Here is a 21,379-nt window from a genome sequence, read left to right on the forward strand (position 1 = left end):
CATTAGTGCATCAGATCTTGGATGATAAATCAGGAGACATGCCAGCCTGCCTACAGACTCCACATTTCGCTACCAGAAGAATTTCCTGGTCACCCCAGCAGACACCTGCCCAAGATGTGATACAGAGAGTGACTATGCAAAAGAAATTCAATTTTCAGATTCCAGAATTTATTTTACTATGAACTGAGTATGAGAAGCTATATGCTCTTCACTATTTTTGCAAAAGAAGCCAGCTAATCTCATCCAAGCTGTAACCACAAAGGAAAAGACAAACATTCAGAATTTGCAACTGAGCTAAAATGGGCTTAAAGAAGATGGAAGTTTTTTTTTTTTTGTGGGACCCTCGCCGGTGCCCTGGGATCGAACTGGCACTCAACCGCTGCGCCACCAAGGGAGGCCCAGAACTTCTTTTTTAAGATTTATTTATTTATGCGTACAAGAGCTGGGGTACAGGCCAGAGACACAGGGTGGGTGAGAAGATTCACCAGAGACAGAGTGGGGAACAGAACAGGCACACTGACTGAAATACACTGCTGAGGGGAGCAGCAGGCAAGACAGGAGCGATCTGCCGCGTCAGGTGGGTAGCTCCCTGGCCAGGTGGGGATAGAACTCATGCTGCAGAGGCTGTGGATTGCTTCATAGTGCGGTGCTTCACCCCTTGTGTCAGCAGGGAGGCCCCAAGAAGATGAACTTTTAAAGTTAACTATATTTGTGCTTATCTTAGTAGGTACTGTCTTCCAATATAAACATGGTAACTGCTAGCATGTATCTTAGCATGTCTTTTTTTCCTGCTTACTCCACTTATCCTTAACTTTCCCTCAAAATACACATTTTCATTTTCTGAAATTTCTAAGTAAATAAAGGCAAAAATTAAATAGTAACCAAGCTTCAATTCTGAAAACTATAGCAGACATGGAAACAAAAATATAGGATCAAATAGTACATACAATATCTAAGAAATGTAAGCTGTAACTCCTATCTTTGCTGTCTCACTAGGATTTGTATGTCTCCAAATGAACCACTGCACCCTTTCAAACATGGCGATGGCTTCTTACTCAAGATCTAGCAGAGGGGAGGTAACCAAGCTCAACTGTCAGAGAAATGGTCTGGCTTTCATCAATCTGTCAAGGACCTGAGATATTTAAGAAGATGGCAAAAAAACACTAGTTTTCTCTTTCAGTTCCTATTGCAGGACTAACTTGATCATGAACGCTGGAGCTCCTGAGAGCATGAGGAAGGTCACTGATTCTCGCTGGGTAACTGCTATACTTCTTCCAGAGTCTAAGGGATGTAGGATGACCTCTGAAACCACGAGACCTCTGCTGTCAACTCTCCACTTCCCAGGTTAGGGAACTTGATTTTGACTCTATGGAAAGAACTGAGTTTAGATGTGGGCTTTTAATTTTTTTTAATGTTTGATTTTTGTTAGGTTTCTTTACCAGGTTCTGTTTTTAACTTGTCCCTTGTTTCTTTGCAGACAGTTTTTGCAGGAACATGTGTGGCTCAGGTGAACAACCATCCTATCCACTTCAATGTGAGTAAAACTGCCTTTTCTTCAGGCAGTGGAGAAGAGATTCTAGCCTCAAAAAACTAGGATTCATCCTAGGAAGCAGAGAGAGCTCTGTCTTTGCAAATATGAGGAAAAGTGTGATTTCTTAAGATATTCCATGTAGGTTAAAAATAAGGGAGCTGTGTCATATGTTGTATGTTTTCCGCTTTTTGTCTGATAATTTTGGCTTCCAGAGAATTAAAAAAAAAAAAAATAGCATGGACAGCACTGAGCTCAGAATAATGATGGGAACTGGTTCAGGTGCCTCCAGGAAACGTGGCCTGGGATAATCTTTGGTTAATGAGAACTAATTTGGAATCTAATGGTTTGGGTTGAAATTATCTTGGAAGTTGTGCTATCCAGTATAATGTGTTTTTTTTTCCTTTTTGCCTTTGTCATTTGTGTTGGGTACATGCTTGCACAGAAGAGGCAGCCTCAGGCAAACTGCCTAAGTCTTTAAAAATAGGGTAAAATGGGGGCTGAGAAATTTAAGGTATTTGAAGGTTAAGAGTTCCAATTATGGAACTGAAATAATAAGTTAAGGTTTGGTTAAGGGAAAATATTTACTTTTGGAATGAGAAAATACAAGAAGGGGAAGGCCTAATTCCCTTAGCATTGTGCTGGCAGAGACTAATAGGTTTGGTATTTTAAATTGTCACTGTTGGGTAATTAAATGGCATTTTCTCCAATACTTATGAAAAAAAATTCCAGAAATCTAAATTTAAAAAAAAGTCTTTTGTTTGATCAGAGGAAACTTCATGGAACCTCAGGAGAACTCTTGAGACACCCCATAAAATTTCTCCCTTTCCTTATGGTAAAGACAAAAAAAAATTATTTTCATATTAATCTGGTAAATTGGGACTTAATGGGAAACACTGTAGCTTGAGGGAAATGTTTCACCTTAGCATATATGTGAATATTAATTTTGGTGTTGTGAAAATTGTGTGAAACTTAAGTGTCTGACAGAGTAATATATTGTTTGCCAATTCCAGTTGTTCTGGAACATTTTAAGTTGTGATGCTGAGCAAATTTCCTTGTCAGCTATGTCATTATCAGAGTTTAACATTTACAGAAATTATTTTTGGAGAAATTAACATGAGAAAGACCTTGACAAAATTTAAGCTTCATGCTAATTGATGGAACTCAAAAGAGTTTTCTACATAGGATTGAATGGACTTAATTAGCTTTTGTTTGACATGTGACTGCCTTTTTGTTTGTTTTTTGAGTCAAGGATTTTTTTTTTTCTTTTAACTGACCTGATCTGCAGCAACTTTAAATTGCATTTTGTGAGCAGAACTGAATTATGTATGCATTTTCTCTCCCCTTGATAACATCATAATATGGAAAAATGGCAATAAATATTCTTACTACTCATGGCGATGTGTCTCTCTTTGCATAATTTCAATAGGAATTTTATTGGTTTCTCTTTAAAGAGCATTGGAAATGTGATTACATTCCCTGGGCTTTGAACGGAATGTCACATTTGAGACCTTCTGAAAGTTGAGACTGAGCAAAGAAAAGAGCCTGCCATCTTGCCTGGAGGGTTCCAGAGACCCCCCAGGAGAGTAAGACTGTTGGCAAGCTTGGAAACCCCGAAAAGATGATATCTACCGACAGGCCAGGTGATGTCTGGTGAGACACCATGGCTTCCAAGGCCTGGACAGGCCAAATTTTAAGAGTTCAATCTAACATTCCTTATGGAAAGTTCCAACAAAGCCAACAGAAATTCTACTTGATTATTCTGTCCTATATGTTTATGAAAAAAACAGATCAAACAGATTATAATTAGATTTAGTATACAAATGCAGTTTGCTGTAGTATTTGATAGAACTGGGATGAAGATGGAGAGAAAATGATTTTAATAATAGCCTCTTAATCATTTTTATGATTTTTTTTCCCCTTTTGTCTTGGCTTAACTATTTCGCCACAATGGCTATGCGCGACCATGTCTTGTGATAGACTGCTACTTACTTTGAATACACGGCAACCCTGGTGAAAACTGAGACCACACCTCAGCTTCCAGCTCTTCTCACCATAGAAATGGTGACAAGAAACTGAAAGTGGGGAAATTATAAGAGGAACAGTAAGGAGCACCCTCCAAGCCAGTCAGTGGTTCTCATAGGCAACTCAATGGTAAAAGGTAATGCTCTCCTGACTCCATACTCTGACATCCTGAGGGGTGGGGGGCTGGTGGGTGATAGGAGGCAGAGCCAGCACTTTGGCAATTAAACAGCTGGTACTTTGGCAATTAAACCACTAAGACATTAGCAATTAAACTGCTGGTAAAGAGGGATGTCCAAGGAAAAGTTGCCAGCTTGCCAAGTGTGGCTTTGGCTTGGCACCCAGACTCTGCTCAGTGGATGCTATTAGGGTAAGACAGACTATCATCTGGCCACATGCCAGTCAATCAATAATTTTTCTTTCTGGGGCCTCCCTGATGGCGCAAGAGTTAAGACGCAACCTATGAAGCTATCCGCAGCCATGGCAGCATGAGTTCGATTCCCAGCCAGCCAGGGAGCAACCCACATGGCGCAGCAGACCTCTCCTGATTCGCCCGCTGCTCCCCTCAGTAGTGTATTTCAGTCGATCTGCCTGTTTTGTTTCCCACTCTGTCTCTGGTGAATCCTCTCACCCCTACACCTCTGGCCTGTACCCCAGTTCTTGTATGCATAAATAATCTTTAAAAAAAAAATGAATGAATGAATTTTTTGGTATCTAAATTGTGTTTCAGGAAAAGTGTTGTTTTTTTTTTTAAAAAAAAAAAAAACATACATCTAAATGGAAGTGGCAGTGTGATCTTCTAGAAATTAAAGGTGATTTCAAAACTAAAGTGGCCTGGCAAACCTCTTTTAAAATGAAAATTTTAAATGCAAATCTGTGTGTCACTAGGCTCCTCAGAGTCTTCTCCAAAGTGCCAACATCCTACATGACTTGTCCACTCTTCTTCCACAGCTCAGCTCACCTGTGTGTCCTGACACCTGGTCTCCTGTTACAACACAGGATTCTACCCTTGTTCTTTTTCTGGAAGACTTCTTTCCCACAGCTATTTCACGTGGTCTTTGTTCTGTGTCTGCCTTTCCTACTATAACCCACACATGCTTCACCTCCTTAACTAGAACTAAACCTAAATATTTCTTCAAGTATGTTTTCCTTCAACTCCAGACTAGGTTTGGTCTTCTCATTCTAATATTCTCTTATATATCCTATACATCTCCTTGGTAACATTTACGAACACAGAATTGAATACCTGTATATAACTGCATGTTTGGTGTCTATCTTTGCCAGCAGACAGGAAGCTTCTTCCATGCCAGCACAGATACAATTAAACAAAAATGCTCATCAAATGAATTATTGTCAAAATTTACCAGCATTCTAACAAGACAGAATTTGGAATTTCTATCAAAATCCTGTAAAGAACATAAGGATAACCACAGAGACAGCTGTCACCGGGTTTCTGTCAATTTCTAAAACTCCAAACTGTTCTGCTTTACAAAACCTTGTTTAACCCAATTCTGCAAACAGTGGTTAAAGCTACCTACCCCTACACCACAGAACTGCATTACCGCAAGCATGCAGCAGAGGAGGAACACTGTGAGTGAGCACCTACCTCGTACCAGGCAGCCAGCCAGAGCCTTACATTCCACGTACCACCACCTAACTTCTACAGAAGTGGGAAGCCTCAAGTCCCTATGCAGTTCCAATTGATTCAAATCCCCGTACTAGGTGCTTGTTGTCTTACAAGAGTTTCTTTCAAAGAAGGTTCCGTCACTTTGCTCTACCTAGTGTCTGCTTGAGAATCAATTTTAGAAAAGCAAGCAGAACTATCCTGCCCAATTAAACTGGACTGGCATACTCAGAGAAAAGATAATCTGATTAGAGAGCAACTAAATTACTATAAGCCAAAATTTCTTAATCTCAGCACTACTGAGGGGTGGGGGCTGCCCTGTGCACTGTCCAATGTGCAGCCACATCCCTAACTTCTATACATCAGATGTCAGCAGCACCCCCCCAAATCTGACAACCCAAACTGTCCCAGACAGTGTCAAATATCCCACAGGGAACAAAATCACCACTGCTTAAGAACCTCTCCATGGATTTACCCAGAAAATCTCATTGTTCTGAAATGTTTTCCTAACTATCCCAGCTTAACAGTGGTCCAGGGGAAATTAAAAAGATGGACTCTCTGGCCTCCAGGAAAATTTTGTTGGAGGTGAGGAAGAGAAACAAGTAAAAGGATGGTGATCAGCACTTTCAGCTCCTTAAAGGAGCAGCAGCCTCACCCTTAAGGTGAGATGCTGACTAGAAAGAAAATCAGTCAGTGTAGGAGCCCCTGCAACTGTTTGTCACCTCCTCTAGGAGCAACCGCTCTCCAGACAGGCCACTCTCCAGACAGGTCGGCTGAAATGAAAAGCTGTAATGAGCTCCCTGCACTGGGTGGCCAGCCTGTAAGATCCTGTGTGCTTTCAAGCAGGTTCTTTGAATGTGTGCTCCTCAAAGGCCGCTAGCTCACACAGGCAAGAACAAGCACCACGCCGGCTGCATCTTCACACTGGAAGAACTGTGTGCCACACCGTAGGGCTGGACTCCACAGCTGGACAGAGACCACAGAGCCTGAAAAAGCATCTTCCTTTAAGGCTCTCTTGAATTTTGTTCAATCTAAATAAATAAATAAATCTTTCAAATAACAAGCTCTAATCAAACCAGACCATGCAGTCATCTGTTGATGCCAAGTCTATGTGGGATGTGACAACTAAACATAACATCTTCTAAAAATTACAATAAGTAGCAATGTTCTCCTGACACCCCCCCCCATAGTCTCCCTCAGACTGCAAAGATACTAATAAATAGTCAAATAATAAACAACAAAACCAGGAAGACAAGAGCTCTGAATGTGTTCTGGTATGAATGTGTATCGGCAGTATTAGCTAATGGAGTATTAGGTCATATCTTAAAGTCCAGTAAGCCTGTGAATGTGTAATCTTTACATGACCCTAGTTGATGAGACATTCCTTCAAAATAGATGTAATGTTCCTATAAAGTATTTGTTTACAGAATGAGGGATATAGTTAAGTTTTTCTGACATTTTTGTTGGAATTCCTCAACTGGCCAAACCCTGTGCTGTGACACAATCCATATCTCTTCCAAAATATAGGTCTTGAGGACATTAGTAGAATTACTGTTTTTAAAAAGCCAATTTCCTGATTTTAGGTATAGCAGTATAATTTTAAAAAGTAAATATTTGGTTTCCATTCCCTGCTCTCAGCACAGAGATGCTTAAATCCTTAGGGAGCCTACAGAGAGGTAAAAGTACCTCTTACAAGCTGATGAGATGACTAGGGCAGGAGAGGGGGAGGAAGCTTCAGAAAAGATGCTCCTGACAGAAAGACCAAGGGAGATGAGAGTTGGAACTTTCAGTGCCATGTCCCCACATCCAGGGAGGTGAGAGGGGCTGCAGAGGCATTTTAGTCACCAATGTCCAGCAATTTAATAGACCATGCCGCAGTCATGAAACCTGCATAAAACTACTAAATGACAGGGCCCTGGGGACTTCCAGGTTGCTGAGCACAGTGATGTGCTAAGAGGGTGGTTTACCAGGAGAGGGCCTGGATGCCCTGTGCCACCTTTCACCCCCATACTTGCTCTAAGTAGCTATTCCACTGGCTATTCCTGCCTTGTACCCTTTATAATAAACCAGTAGACGTAAGCAAAGCTCTGTGAGTGGGTCTATAATCAGGGTGGGGGAGGAGTGTTGTGGGAACCCCAGAATTTGTAACCAAGTTGCATAAAAGCATGGGTAGTCTGCTGGCCTGCAACTCGCAGCTGGCATCTGAAGCAGGGCAGTCTTGTGGGACTGAACCCTTAAACCTCTGGACTGAAGTTAATTAAGGGGAACATCACAACAGAGATGAATAGGAGGACAACCAGCTGGTGTCAGAAAAAAGATACAATAGGTAAGAAAAAGTTAAAGTTGAACAAAGCATGCACAAAGCTCCTCAGAGGAAACAAGATTTCCCAGGAGGGAGATGGGGAAACCAGATAGAGCCTGAGCCTTAAAACCACCTCTGCCATCTGTGAGCTGTGATTTTAAGCAAGTTTCCTCTCTCTTGGCCTCAGTCTTCTGTGTGTAAAATGGGGGTGGTACCACTACTCCCAGGGTTGTGAAGCTAGAGGGGATGATGTATTTAAAGTGGCTACACAATAGAACAGTAACAGCTTGATCTCCTTCCCCTTCCTGTCCAAAGTTCCCAAATCCCAGTCAGAGAAGTGAAGTTTAAGGGAATGCCTAAAAACCACACTGGAGGTCCAGGCACCCAGCCATTCTCGAAAGAAATGAGTAACCAAAGACCTGAGGCATTTACTGCCACTAAAAACAATCGGAAAGTCTCCACTGATGGAGTTGTGAACACAGAATCTTTGCTACAGTGGTGATCAGACCAAGTCGGCAGCATTGACCTTGACAGCTAAGGATTAAAAAAAAATCACATTCCAGGTTCTGCCATGCAATGATATCAGTGCAGACATTTAATCATTAACACCTTGCATCTAAGCACAACACAGGAGTAAATGTTCAAACCATTCCTTATTTTTCTAGAATGATACAAATCTAACATCATGGCCTCTTTATGTGAGATTTCAATGTGTAGAGTGACAAGGCAGTACATGTAGTTTATACAGTTTACATATAAATTGCTTCACCTTTGATTTAATACATCTGCAATCTTCATTTCAAAATACTGCTTCAGTACAGCTGTCCCTGGTGGTATTGGGGGGGGGGTAGGAGAAGGATCCAGGACCCCCACCCATACCCAAAGCCACAGATGCTCAAGTCTCTAATATAAAATGGCACAGTACTTGCATGTGACTTATGCACATCCTCTCATATGCCTTGCATAATCTCCAGATTATTTATAATACCTAATACAATGTAAATGTTACATAGGTAGTTGTTACAATGCATTGTTTATGGAGTGAAATTGTACAGTTCCAATCTACTATAGGTTGAATCCCAGGGTGCAGAACCACTGTATTTTTAAATCTTAAGATTTAATCTTAACAAAGCGTCAGAGGGCCTAAACAACCATCTTTTACTGGAAGTTACCAGGCTCTTAAGGAGAACACAGAGGGTCCTGAAATATATAGCTAAAGAGAGAGATCCTAGTGTTTCATGAAACTGAAGCAAACATGTTTAGGATTTCAACAGTGTTATAAGGAAAGCAATCCTTTTAAAACTCTCTTTGGTATTCGGCTGCAAGGGCCTCCAACCTCTCGAAGGCAGTTCAGGGGAGGACGCGAATCCATCAGTGTCCGTCTGGCTAGCTGGCTGACTGCCCTGTGCACTGTTAACTCAGGCCTGATTTTGGTCCACCTCCACAAGATAAATGGGTAATGTGGGGACAAGAAACAGAATTTGTCCCTCAACACGACCTTTGACCTCTCTCTAGGAGGTCCAAGTATTTTCTCATTTGGGGGGAAAAAAACAAAACCATTTCCATTCCATCTTGAATCCTAAATTGCTTGTGGTACACAGAGCATAGTTCTCAGCTTATTTAAGGTGAAAATATAATATACACAAGCTTGCAATTTTAAGTTGCAACCTAGTAATTCTGAATATTGAATGTTATCATTTTTGTTTTTTTTATTTTTAATTCTTGTGGTATGTTATCTGGAGAAACTGTCCTGGCTGGGTTCCAGGAAGGTCTATCTCTTTTTTCACTCCATCAATTGAGAAGCGGTTGAATAGCTATTATTTACCAAGAGTTTAGTGAGTGGGGTTTAAAGTAGCTCTCCAATGGCTGCATTAACATTAAGTACTAGGTGCAACACATCAAAAAGACTAGGCATAAAGTTTTTGTTGTTCTTTTCTTTTTACTTTCCAAGTAGGTCACTACTGAAGAGTGATGTCTAGTTTCTCACCACCTGGCTCTATTTCTTCCCAGTGAGTCAAATCTACTCACTTTATAACCTGTGATTAAGTATATACTGCTGATGAATGGTGGTTACCAGAGGAGGAAAGAAGGAGGGGGTCGGTGGTGGATGGTGACTGGATGTTTGGTGTGGGGTGATATGCACAGCTGCTGAGTGATATGTACAGTGGCTGTACACTTGAAACCCATACAGTGTTGTAAACTAATGCTACCTCAGTAAAAAGATTATGTATGCTGCTAACTAAAGAAGTGGGAAATTTTCTCTTGGGAAAACTTTTTTTTTTCTGTAAAGGGCAGCCAGTAAATATTTTAGGCTTTGGGGTTATACAGTAGCAAGGATTCAACTCTGCAACTGTAGCTTGGAAGCACTCACAGAGGATAGGTAAACTAATGTGGTGGTTCTGCTCCAATAAAACTTTGTGGACAATTAAACTTTACATATAAGAAGTGTTCATGTTATGAAATATTATATTTTTCACAACCATTTAAAAAAATGTAAAGCTATTCTCATTTCCCAGGCTGTGCAAAAAGTTAGCGAGACCGGGCCTCCCCGGTGGCACAGCGGTTGAGCGCTGGGTTGCGAAGCTGCCCGCAGCCTCTGCAGCACCGGTTCGATCCCCGGCTGCTCCCCGGCCACCGGAGGAGGGTCCTACATGGCGCGCAGACCTCTCCTGCCGCCCGCTGCTCCCCTCAGCAGTGTACTTCGGTCCTTCTGCCTGCTCTGCTCCCCGCTCTGGCTCTGGTGAATTCTCTCACCCTCCCGCGCTTCTGACTGTGCCCAGTGCTTGTATAAACAAAACAAACAAACAAACAAATAAATAAATAAAACATGCCTCTATTAAAAAAAAAAAAAAAAAGTTAGCGAGACCAATTTAACCTGCAGTCCACATCCCTGCTCTGAGCCTCACTTGTCGCTTGCCCAATGTGAAACGTAATCCTACTTTTGAAGCTAGCACACCCAGCCAAGTTATTAAAATGGTGCTGCTTCTATAGTATTGGAGCTGCTTGACTCAAGAGCCTCTCACCTCCAAGCTATAGTAACTAACTAGCAATTTTTAATAAATAACCAATACCAAGATCTCTCTTCTAACCAGAGAATCCGCTATCATAATTTCTTAATATAAAATGACCATAAGGAAAACATGTCCTAAGTACAGTTCAATCAAATCCAAACCCTTCTTTCCTGAATCTGCAAAAGAACCAGAGAGGGCTGCCAAGGAACCCACAAAACAAAACACCAGAAGACCCTATTTAAGACTATTAATTTGAAAGGGAAAATACGGTTAACAGTTGTTTGCTCACAAGCAACAAAGATTATACAGGAAATCCAGGCTTCTAGAACATACAGCAGATAACAGATCATCACTTCAGCCACCCTGCAGAGCGGACAGTCTCCCACCACCACATTTATCTCACTGTGGCTTCCACACACATTTCTTTTGTTCATTTTAATCTTTATTTTTAGACAATTATTTTCAAAATTTGGATACATCATCTCAAACTAATGTCTGGATTCACTACTCTAAGAAAATACTCAATCTCCCCCTATTAAGAGAATGCCAAAATAATATTCACCTTTAGAGAAATTACCTGCCAGATCGTTAGTGCAGCTGGTTAAAACCCAAATGCACGTGCACAAGATTAACAATCTTAGAAGCGTAACAAAATGAATGAGGTATCTGAAACCACTATTAGTTGTCCTGACAGATTTGACTTTAAAACATCTCCCTCTATGGGGAGATATTCTTATACTGTTGTCTACAGCTACAATTCTACCAAGGCTCCAGAAAAATTACATTACTTAAACATGTCTTCCATTTTTAAAACACACCCACTTCTTTTAAGAACACTGATAATGTATCAAGTTTGAGACAGTAAAGGTAAACACAGGTTTTATAATAAGCACAACTAACAGACTCAGCCAACATTCCCTATGTATGTAAATAAGCCTCTTTTAAATCCGATCCAGAACCTTTCACTGACCAACTGTTGAAAACATTTCTAACTCATTGTTTTATACCATTACCCACATGCTATGTGCCTGTGACATTATTGCTATCACTACAATACCTGAAAATTATTTCTCTAAGACTCACCAATGTAAATAATCCACAGCAATGAATGTAGTTTGGCAACTTAAGATCACCTACCAACTTTATGTACATGCCTAAAAGGAGTACAGGAAGGAATCCCTAATAAATTCGCTAACTGTGAGATTACAGAAAACATTATAAAAATTTATAATTTCCTTTAAAAATAGAAAAAGGTCCACAAAAAGCATTTGCTTTAAAAAAAAAAAAAAAGCCCCACTTATGAATAAATTGTTCTATCTCCCTCAATAAATCTTTACTTTCATTAAAATACATGAAATGAACCTGAGTGTAAAATCTCTGAACACCTGGCATTAAAAGAAAAGTAACAGGAACACGAGAAATCTCTGAGAATGATGAGACACAAGTTACTGCTCTTTGATAAGAGAATATGTACTACAAAAGCCAACCCCTGCAGAGTTCAAAATTCAAAAGCCTCGTTTCAATGAACGTAATGTTAGCTGCAAACTCTATTATGGTCAATATCTCTTTTTAACAGAAATTAATATAGTTAACATATAACACTGTTGATTCCATACACAGATGAACTGCAAAATGACTGCCTCTGCAGTGACAATTAGCACCTCTACCCCATCAAGTAATTATTCCCTTTTCAGTGGCTAAAACAATTAAAATCTAGTCACTTAGTAAGTTACTGATTGCAAACCATACCGCTGCTGATACACGCCGTCCTGTGCATCACATCTCCAGGACTTATTTACTCCTCTTTGCGAGTGTGTGAAATGCCTTGCTCTTTTTTTTTTTTTTTGTATTTTTTTTTTTTTATAGAGGCATGTTCTTATTTATTTATTTATTTGTTTGTTTGTTTGTTTGTTTGTTTTGTTTATACATGCACTGGGTACAGTCAGAAGCGCGGGAGGGTGAGAGAATTCACCAGAGCCAGAGTGGGGAGCAGAGCAGGCAGAAGGACCGAAGTACCCTGCTGAGGGGAGCAGCGGGCGGCAGGAGAGGTCTGCGCGCCATGTGGGACCCTCCTCCGGTGGCCGGGGAGCAGCCGGGGATCGAACCGGCTCCACAGAGGCCGCGGGCAGCTTCGCAACCCAGCGCTCAACCAATTCTACAGCTGACCAGTAAATACTTCAAGGGGCACAAAACTAAGCTGATGAGGCTGCCTGGACGACCCACAGCTACAATCCTAGAAAAAATTCCCTCCTCCTCAGATCTATTTAAAAAAAAAAAAAAACAAAACAAACAAAAAACCCCAAAACAAAACCCCCTCCGTAAAAGCTTGCATCACTGCATCACCTTCCTCCTCATCACCTCCCTCAGCTCAGCTACGGACACTCAAGTTTGCAGGGGCTGTCCCCGGGGTGGGCAGGCGCTGTGGGGTGAGTGTGGGGACCTGTCAAACACCTTCTCTTCGGGCGCTTAGGCCCGGGGGCAGAACCGGCTCGCGAGGCACGTTAAATTTCTTTTATGACCCTTTGTATGCTCAGAGAAGCAACGAGACAAAAAGCGAGACGGGCTTTCCGCTTGGATTCGGGGGGCTCCGCGGCGGGTGCGGGGCGCGGGGCGCGGGGTTCGGGGTTCGGCCCGGCCCAGCCCAGGCCGGGGTGCCGGATGGGCGCCCGCGGCCACGCGCCGCCCCGAAGTTCCCGGCTCCGGGGGCGGCCGAGCGCGTGCGGCCGCGGCGGGGGCCCCGGGAACAATGCGGGGCTCCGGGGCGCCCACGCCGGGGCCCGGCGGGGCCGGGGAGGCCGCCCTCCGCCCGCGCGGGGAACAAAAGGCCCGCGGGGCCCGGGCGGGCTCCCGGGGGCCTCCGGGCCGGCGCCCGCGGGGAAAAGTTTCCGGGGGCCGGGGCGGCGGGCGGGGGCGCCGGGGCGGCCGCCGCCCCGCACAATAGCCGCGCCGAGCGCGGGAAGGCGGGCCCGCGCCCCCGCCCCGCCGGGCCCCCGCCCCGCCCGCCCGGGCCGTACCTGGTGGTTCTCCTTCCTGCCGCCCGCGGCCGCCGGCCCGCCCGGGCCGCTCGTCATGTTCACGTACAGGGAACGGCTGAGCGGGCTCCGCAGCGGCCACATCCTCCGCGCCAGCCACACGGACGCCAGGCTCAGGCACAGCCAGCCCGCGAGCAGTCTCATCGGGCGCCGCGGCCGCTCGCTCGGATCACCGCCGGCGCCGGGGCGAGGAGGGGGAGGCGCCGCCGCCTCCGGCCGCCGCCGCCCCGGCTCGAGCCATCGCGGCCAACTTGCCCATCCAGCCCTTCAGGGCCGCGGCGGGGGGTGGGGAGGAGCGGGCGTGCGCGGCCTTCCCGCCTCCCCCGGCCTCGCCGCCGCGGAACGCCGCCGCCGCGGGCGTCAGTTTCCACCCGGAGCACGTAGGAGCGGCGGGGGCGCGTTCTCTGCGGAGCGCGCCCCCTGCGTGCAGTGAGCCGCCGGCCGGGAGGCGGGACAAAAGGGGCGCGCGTTCGGCGTGCGCGTGCGCGTGCCCGCCCCTCGCGGAGCGCGCCTGCCTGTAATGGCGGAGGAGGCGATGCTCCTCGGTCGGGGCGGCCGCTGACGCCTCCCGATCCCTCCGAGGTGGGCCCGTAGGTCTTCTGATCGCTCCTCGCCTTAGTTTTACTTCGGGGCGCTCTCTGTACCCCCCCGGCGCGACTTAGACCTGGTCGTGGGGGTGACCCGCGGGGGAAGTGGGGGAGTCGCACCCCTTATTTGCGCCCAGACACAAGGACGTGAGTCCTTGCCCGTGGCGGTCCCCCTGTTTTTACCTGACACTGGCTCAGCTGTTTAGTTTCCTATTTACACCAAGAGCGGATGAGCCACCCCCCCACCCCCAAGCCCTCCATCCACCGCGCTTCGCAGAAGCTGCAGCGCAAGCGCACCCCGGAATCCAGAGGTCTGAAAGGATGCCACCCGCCCCCCACCCGCGCCCCACCCGCGCGGCCCCCGAGCCTCGCAAGTTGCTTGGCCGCAGGTTTCCTCGGTAAAAGCTCTGGCTTTGTTGGAAGCAGCTGCTGCAGGGGCACCTGCAAGGCATGTTTGGACGTATTGATGACCCAGTCCAAGAATGGAGACCCCAAATTAGACTCCCCGACTGCTGGTTTCCTAGAACTAGCAGATGGAAGTTGGTTGGATCCAACATTGTTAAAGCGAACTAAGCTCTGGGAGCGGCAGTATTTACCCGGATGTCTCTTTGATCATTTATAGCACCCGGAGACCTAACGGTGTTTCAAAACTGAAGGGTTAACACTGTGTTCCTGTGTCTGAAGTTCTTCCTGCTGCTACCCAAGTTACAGCTAAGGAGTAGCATTTCGTGGGTCCTCTGGCTTTAACGCCTCCCTAGTCTTGTTTACAAAACGCTTGTCATTGAACCGCACTAGAAATAATATAAATGCATTTTTATTTTAGCCCGAAACAAAAGAAAGCTTCCCATTCATTCCATATTGCACTTCAGAGATTTTTTTATTTATGCAACAGTGGAAAGGTGATCCACTAAGGAGGAAAAGAAGCGTCCCTTACCCAGTTTTATTAACTTCTAAGAATCTCAGCTTGGCACCTTTCACTAACAGGGACACCTTGTTGTTTAAAGTGACAGGCTATAACAAAAACAAAAAGAAAGGGTGGGGTGGGGAAAGAGGGAGGGTACTGTGTGTTCTCTGTCCAGTATACTCCCTGACTGCTTCCTGCCAAAACCCCAAAGAGCCTCACCTTACTAAATCTAGTTCAAACATCTAGAGGTCCTGCCCAAAATAAAAAGAAACTGTAGTAGCAAAAACAAATCACTCAATTTGTTTACTTTGTCACCTCTCCTGCCTCTTGGGATCAGGGTCAGCCATAAAGCAGAAAGAAACCCTTCCTCTAGTTAGAGTGAGCTGAGAAAGAGGTGAAAGCAACAAGAGGACATAAAATGACATTTCATTTCTGGGGGCAGAGGGAAGGGGGGAGGCAGGGAGGAGACAAAAAGTGGGCTCCCCACTCTAGAGTAAGTCAGAAGTCAGACTCCAAGGTGTGGCAGATAAATAACAAACAAGTAGATGGCTGCTGTCCTCTGAAGATTTGGGGGTCAGTTGACTGCCATAACACCTAGCATCTCAAAGGAACAGACTTTCTCTTCCCACCTGTGCAGCCAGGCTGGGAAAATAAACCACTGACACAGTTAAACCACTCTAATCATCGCAAAATACTCAAATGCATGTTATTGACATTTAGCAAGCCCAGGAAGAAACCAAAGCATAGTGTGATCAAATAATTTGCCTAAAGGTAGCAAAGCAAATTCAAAAGCAGACCTTTTCAAAGAACTTGGTATCCCAGCTCATGACGCTTCGATCGGTTTAAGAAGCCTTGCTGTCTCTCTCTTCTCAGAGAGCCTCCTGAAATACAAATGAAGAGGAAGGAAAACAGCAAGAGTAAATATACCAAGCAGAAGTTCAGATTGCCCTCAGGGACTGCCCCCTTCCTTCAGCTACTAGAATGTCACTACTGTATATTAAAACCTCAATTATCCATAATGGAAAAAGGCACAGATAACACAAAAGGCCAATCAGCCAAAATCCTTTCTAATGTGGCTTTCAAATGCAGTGATAATCTGAAGACAGAAATGACACCTTCTGATGGGAGCACAGGTGTCTAGCTTAGGTCACAGTTCTAGGCACACTTTTCTCATCTAGAACTATCTAGGCAAGGATGCTTTTTTTGTTGTAATTGTTCTTATCAGCAACAAATTACAGCATTTTCATGTTTTCATCTCAATTATAACGTATAATGTAAAGCGGAGCCACGTAGGGAGAGACACCCGCATCCACAGAGGGTACAAGATGTGCTGGTCGCTATCAGTTGCTATCATTCCCTCTTCATTGTTCACCTAAAAAGAACCCATTCTTGATTTCATGAACTCAGATTTTTTTTTTTTTTTTTGCTTCTTCATGTTTTATAGCATGTCAGACACAGGTTTGAGTTTTCTGCAATACAATCAATAGACGTGCCCTTTGGTTATTTTAAGCAATGAGCACTTCTAAAAAATAAATGTATTCAACAATTTTTTCAATTAGTAAATGTAGGGGATTTTTTAAATCTAAACTGGGTTGACATCATTTCAGTCACATGCAATGACATCACTGATGAATTCTAAGGTGAGATGAAGGTGCAAATAGGCTTTTTAAAGTGGGATTATCAGTTAGCAGAATAGAAGCAGGAGTCAGAAAACCTATAGTAGCAAGTGCCTGTGACCCAGTGTGCTCTGCCAGTTACATCTCCCAATTGGCCTAGTGGCTTAGCCTCTGCCTGTTTAAACAAACCTGATTTGAAGTCTGGCTCTATCCTTCTTGGTTTTGCAATTTGAGCAATAACTTGAACTCCTTAGGTCTCTGTCTCCTCATCTGTAAAACAGGAATAATGGTTACCCTTTTTTTTTTTTTTAAGATTTATTTATTTATACATACAAGAGCTGGTATAGGCCAGAGGTGTGGAGGGTGAGAGGATTCACCAGAGACAGTGGGGAGCGAAACAGGCAGACTGACTGACTGCTGAGGGGAGCAGCGGGCAAGCCAGGAGAGGTCTGCTGCGCCATGTGGGTTGCTCCTTGGCTGGCCGGGGATCGAACTTGTGCTGCAGTGGCTGTGGATTGCTTCATAGGTTGCATCTTAACCCTTACGCCACCAGGGAGGCCCAAAGCAGCAAGTTTTACAGTCACAAGAATTGCCCACTTGTCAGGGCCAACTGTGTTCTTAGAGCTTCCTGGTGTACTCCTGCCCCCATATCTCTTCCTATCCGGCTTATTTGTATATCTCTTCCCAGTGGCAGCATTCCACCAGCTCAGAACTTTCTGACCCGGCCATCTTCCCTCCCATGGCCATCTCCTACCTGCTTCAACTCATGTCAGCCATCACATCAGAGAGACAAAGCAAGACCACTTTGACCTCATCAGGAATGTTTATTAAGTACATGCAGTACACCAGGCACTGCAGCAGATGCATGGAAAAGGAAAATAAACACAGTGCCTCACCCTCATGGAGCTTACTGTCTAGTAGCGAGCAAAGCTGTCCAAGTAATCACAGGATGAACATACCATTACAAATTACTGTTTAGAGCAGAGACACTGGACTTAACTCTGGGGAGGGAGGACTGGTCACAGAGAGCTGCCCCGGGCCTCCCTAATGGCGCAGGCGGCTGAGCACAGTGCTTTGAAGCGGTCCACAGCCTCTGCAGCGAGGGTTCGGTTCCTCACCGGCCAAGGAGATTCCCACATGGCGTGGCAGACCTCTCCTGCCTTGCCCGCTGCTCCCCTCAGCAGTGTACTTCGGCAGTCTGCCTGTTCTGTTCCCTGCTCTGTCTCTGGTGAATCCTCTCACCTTTCTGCACCTCTGGCCTATACCCCGGTTCTTCTATGTAAAAATATAGAAATCTTTTAAAAAAACAAAACAAAACGGAGAACTGCCCGGAACGAAGGAAGTGTCACTTTGTGGCCCTCATTTTGACATCTCCTTGTTAAGCTTGAGAACTTCTGAGTTGCCCAAGTTCCTCTGGGCTATATAGGTGCACCCGTCATTATGAGAAAAAATGGGGTGCCCCCAGAGCCTCCTGGGGTGTGAAGAACCACATGTGCCACCGGTGCACTCAAGTTGTACATACACACGACTACCTCTAGGATCTAGGATCCTAAAAGAAAGGTACAAACACACTGGTTTCAGGCTTAAAGGTATATGGATACATTCCTGTAAGTTTCAACTCAGCAAAGTCCTTCCAGGAGCAAGTCTGAGGCAGGATTCTAATAAAAAAATGAATACTGCTGTTTTCATTCACTTTCTGGGACGTTTTCAAAGGTCCAACGGACTTCATCTTGTTTGAATATATTTTCAAAACATCCCTATCTTTGACCTCTGAACTGCTGTCTCCTGCATGTGTATGAGTTTGGGCTCATGAATGGCTGCTTCCTGTCCACCCAGGGCTTTAGGTAACTTCACACCTGTGTTTCATATACTTATTTTGAAACTACAAAGCCTTCTTTTGTGACTATAAAACATTCACACTCTCAGTGTGTAAGAGGTACATGAAAAAGTTGCCCCATACAATGAGAACGTCTTTCAAAATTAAAATCCAAATATTTTAGGGTCTCCCCGGTGGCGCAGTGGTTGGGCGCTGGGTTGCGAAGCTGCTCGCAGCCTCTGCAGCGCCGGTTCAATCCCCGGCTGCTCCCCGGCCACCAGAGGAGGGTCCCGCATGGCGTGCAGACCTCTCCTGCCGCCCGCTGCTCCCCTCAGCAGTGTACTTCGGTCCTGCTGCCTGCTCTGCTCCCTGCTCTGGCTCTGGTGAATTCTCTCACCCTCCCGCGCTTCTGACTCTACCCAGTGCTTGTATGAATAAATAGGTAAATCTTTAAAAAAAAAAATCCAAATATTTTAGAGTAGATGGAATGTGTGTTTTGTATATATACATATTATACATTGTATACATATGGACATAGATACACATATGTACATATACACATAAATATAAATGATCTAGAAGAGGCTGTGTAACACACCACAGAACCACATCTCTGCTGGCATGAAAGAAACAGCTGGTGCTGTTTTATTTTGGCACAACCACAAACTGGTCCGAGAATGAGGAAGAATGTATTTATGAAAGAGGATACTTGAGCAATCAACCAACCTGAAAATCAGACCGAACTCTCTCTCTTCTCTGATGAAAACTGTGATTGATTTTTCAATAGCCACAATTAACACATGCATTTCTTTTACGACATAGCTGAGGCTCTTCCTTAAATGTTTTACATGCACCTATCCTTTACATCCAGAGGAAAGGCATTTGGCTATTAGATAACGAAAACCTCAGCAGTGTGAGACCCTCTGCAATTGTTTTTCTCCCATCATAGTTACACTTTACCAAGTATCCTTTGTTCCAAAGACTTCCAGATATTGACAGTCAATACTGAAAGTGGCCAGGAAGTTATTCTACAATGGAAACTTGACTTCTAAGTCATTAGCTTTCTGTGCTTGTCATCCCTCCAAAAGTTTTAGATATGAGAGGGTGCACAGTGAGGCTAGAAACTTTTCCTTCCTCCCCCACAAAGACTTTTTTTCCTTAGCCAACAGTATTCCACCTTCTGCAGTCAGATCCCACCTACTCCTGCCTGGAAGATCCTTCCTGGGCGGTGGGTACTGGGGAAGCCAGCTTTGCTCAGGAACTTCAGTAAAGTATAATTTTTAGTTGTGAATATAAAACAGGTCGTTACCCCCAGGATGAGCCCACTTTATAACCAAAATTATAAATTACATTGGAGTCACATTTACTGCCTTTTGAACAGACATTTTAAATAAAAATATTTTAGGTTAGTTACATGCTTTTTCAAGATTTATTTATACATAGAAGAACTGGGGTATAGGCCAGAGGTGTGGGGGGTGAAGGATTCACCAGAGATAGGGTGAGGAGCAGAACAGGCAGACTGACTGAAACACACTGCTGAGGGGAGCAGTGGGCGAGACAAGAGAGGTCTGCTGTGCCATGTGGATCAGCTCCCTGGAAGGGGATAGAACTCATGTTGCAGTGACTGGAGATAGCTTGATAGCTTGATAGCTCGATAAAGCTGAGACTTAGCCCTGTGCCACCAGGGAGGCCCTTTTTTTTTTTATCACTCATAAGGAGACAAATTTATGGAAAATTTTCACCACATCTATAATGCTCATTGTGGTTACTCAGTGAAATAAGCTTTCAGGAGAAAAAAATCTAAATCATTTCTGTAGGATTTAATAGTAAAACAAATTCACTTGCAGAATCTCCAACACCATCTTTGATCATGGAAATTTCTCCATTGTTGTATGGCAAATAGCAGCAGATCAATGAGAGTATTTTCACAGTAAATCACATCGTATGTGAGAAAATCTAACACTTTTTAGCATCTATGCACAAGTTAGAACTTATATCTGTTTGGGCACAGTATTAGATCTTTCAGACATCATAAACATTACATGTCTTCATCATATCATATAAGTGTCCTAAAAAAGAAATCTGGAAACAAGGAACTAAAAGTGCTGTCTGAGAATCTAACGTTTTAAAATGCATACAATGGAGTAGAGCAAAGAGATGCAAAGTCACCTCTAAAAAAGCCAAGACTTGACTATAAAGTGATGGAAAGAAGGTGACAACATATTTGTAGAAACAACAATTGCTTGTGGGTGGCAAGTGGGAAGGAGTTGGGTCAGTCTTGAAAACACAGGAAACAGAAAGGCTGCCTATTTGGTAATGCATCTCCCTCATGAGCCCAGGAGACAGCACACTGGCCTGCTTTGCTCAATGCGGTAGGTGTCTGCGTGGATGGAGGTGGGAGATGCATCCATTTTATTCAGGCTCCGTGACATCATTCACTGATATCACCCGAAAGTGCCAGTCCATGTTCACCAAGTTGCTCCTGTGGGGTGAGAAGGTGCTCATGGGAAAACACAGTACCTGTGTAACCAGTAGTTAAACTTCTCAGTGCAAAGTGGTAAATAAGGTTTGGGGGCTTTTTTTTTTCTCTTGTTTTATGAATCTGGTGATGCTAATGGGCCTGTGAGAGATGATTCCATTCTCAGTGTTCCCAGATATCACATCTTATACCAGCAATGACTTTCCCACATCATGTTTCTGATAGGAACTGAAGAGGACAAGCCAACCTTCTTTCACCCAACAGATACCAGACCTCACTTGCCTGAAAATGCAAGGATACAGCGAGAGCTTTTCAGATTCTTCAAATATGTCAAGGTCTGTTTCGCCCCAACACACACTCCCGTGTCAGCTTCTCCAGCTCTCATCTTTATCATCAAAAACAGAGTGAACATTTTCACCAGGAGGTGGAAAACCTGAATCCTATTTACACTCCTGACA

At 44.3% G+C, this 21,379-nt stretch overlaps 1 protein-coding gene across 3 annotated transcripts in view; it reads right to left on the reverse strand.

Annotated features, from left to right (window-relative positions):
* Positions 1–15,865, reverse strand: part of METTL9 (methyltransferase like 9) — a 49,916-nt gene extending 34,051 nt beyond the window's left edge. The window contains exon 1 of one of the 3 annotated variants that reach the window (XM_054693798.1): positions 15,808–15,865. In XM_054693798.1, coding sequence (XP_054549773.1) covers positions 15,808–15,837 — 30 coding nt within the window. In that variant the 5' untranslated portion in view covers positions 15,838–15,865. Of the gene's footprint in view, positions 1–13,501; positions 13,813–15,807 lie in introns of those variants that run through there. The other 2 variants (XM_037507430.2, XM_037507429.2) reach the window with 2 other exon arrangements.
* Positions 15,866–21,379: the final 5,514 nt, after the last annotated feature.

This window comes from Talpa occidentalis, unplaced genomic scaffold (assembly GCF_014898055.3).
Source record: "Talpa occidentalis isolate TD23 unplaced genomic scaffold, MPIMG_talOcc4v2.1 talOcc4.12, whole genome shotgun sequence".
In the NCBI taxonomy this organism is placed as follows: Eukaryota; Metazoa; Chordata; class Mammalia; order Eulipotyphla; family Talpidae; genus Talpa; species Talpa occidentalis.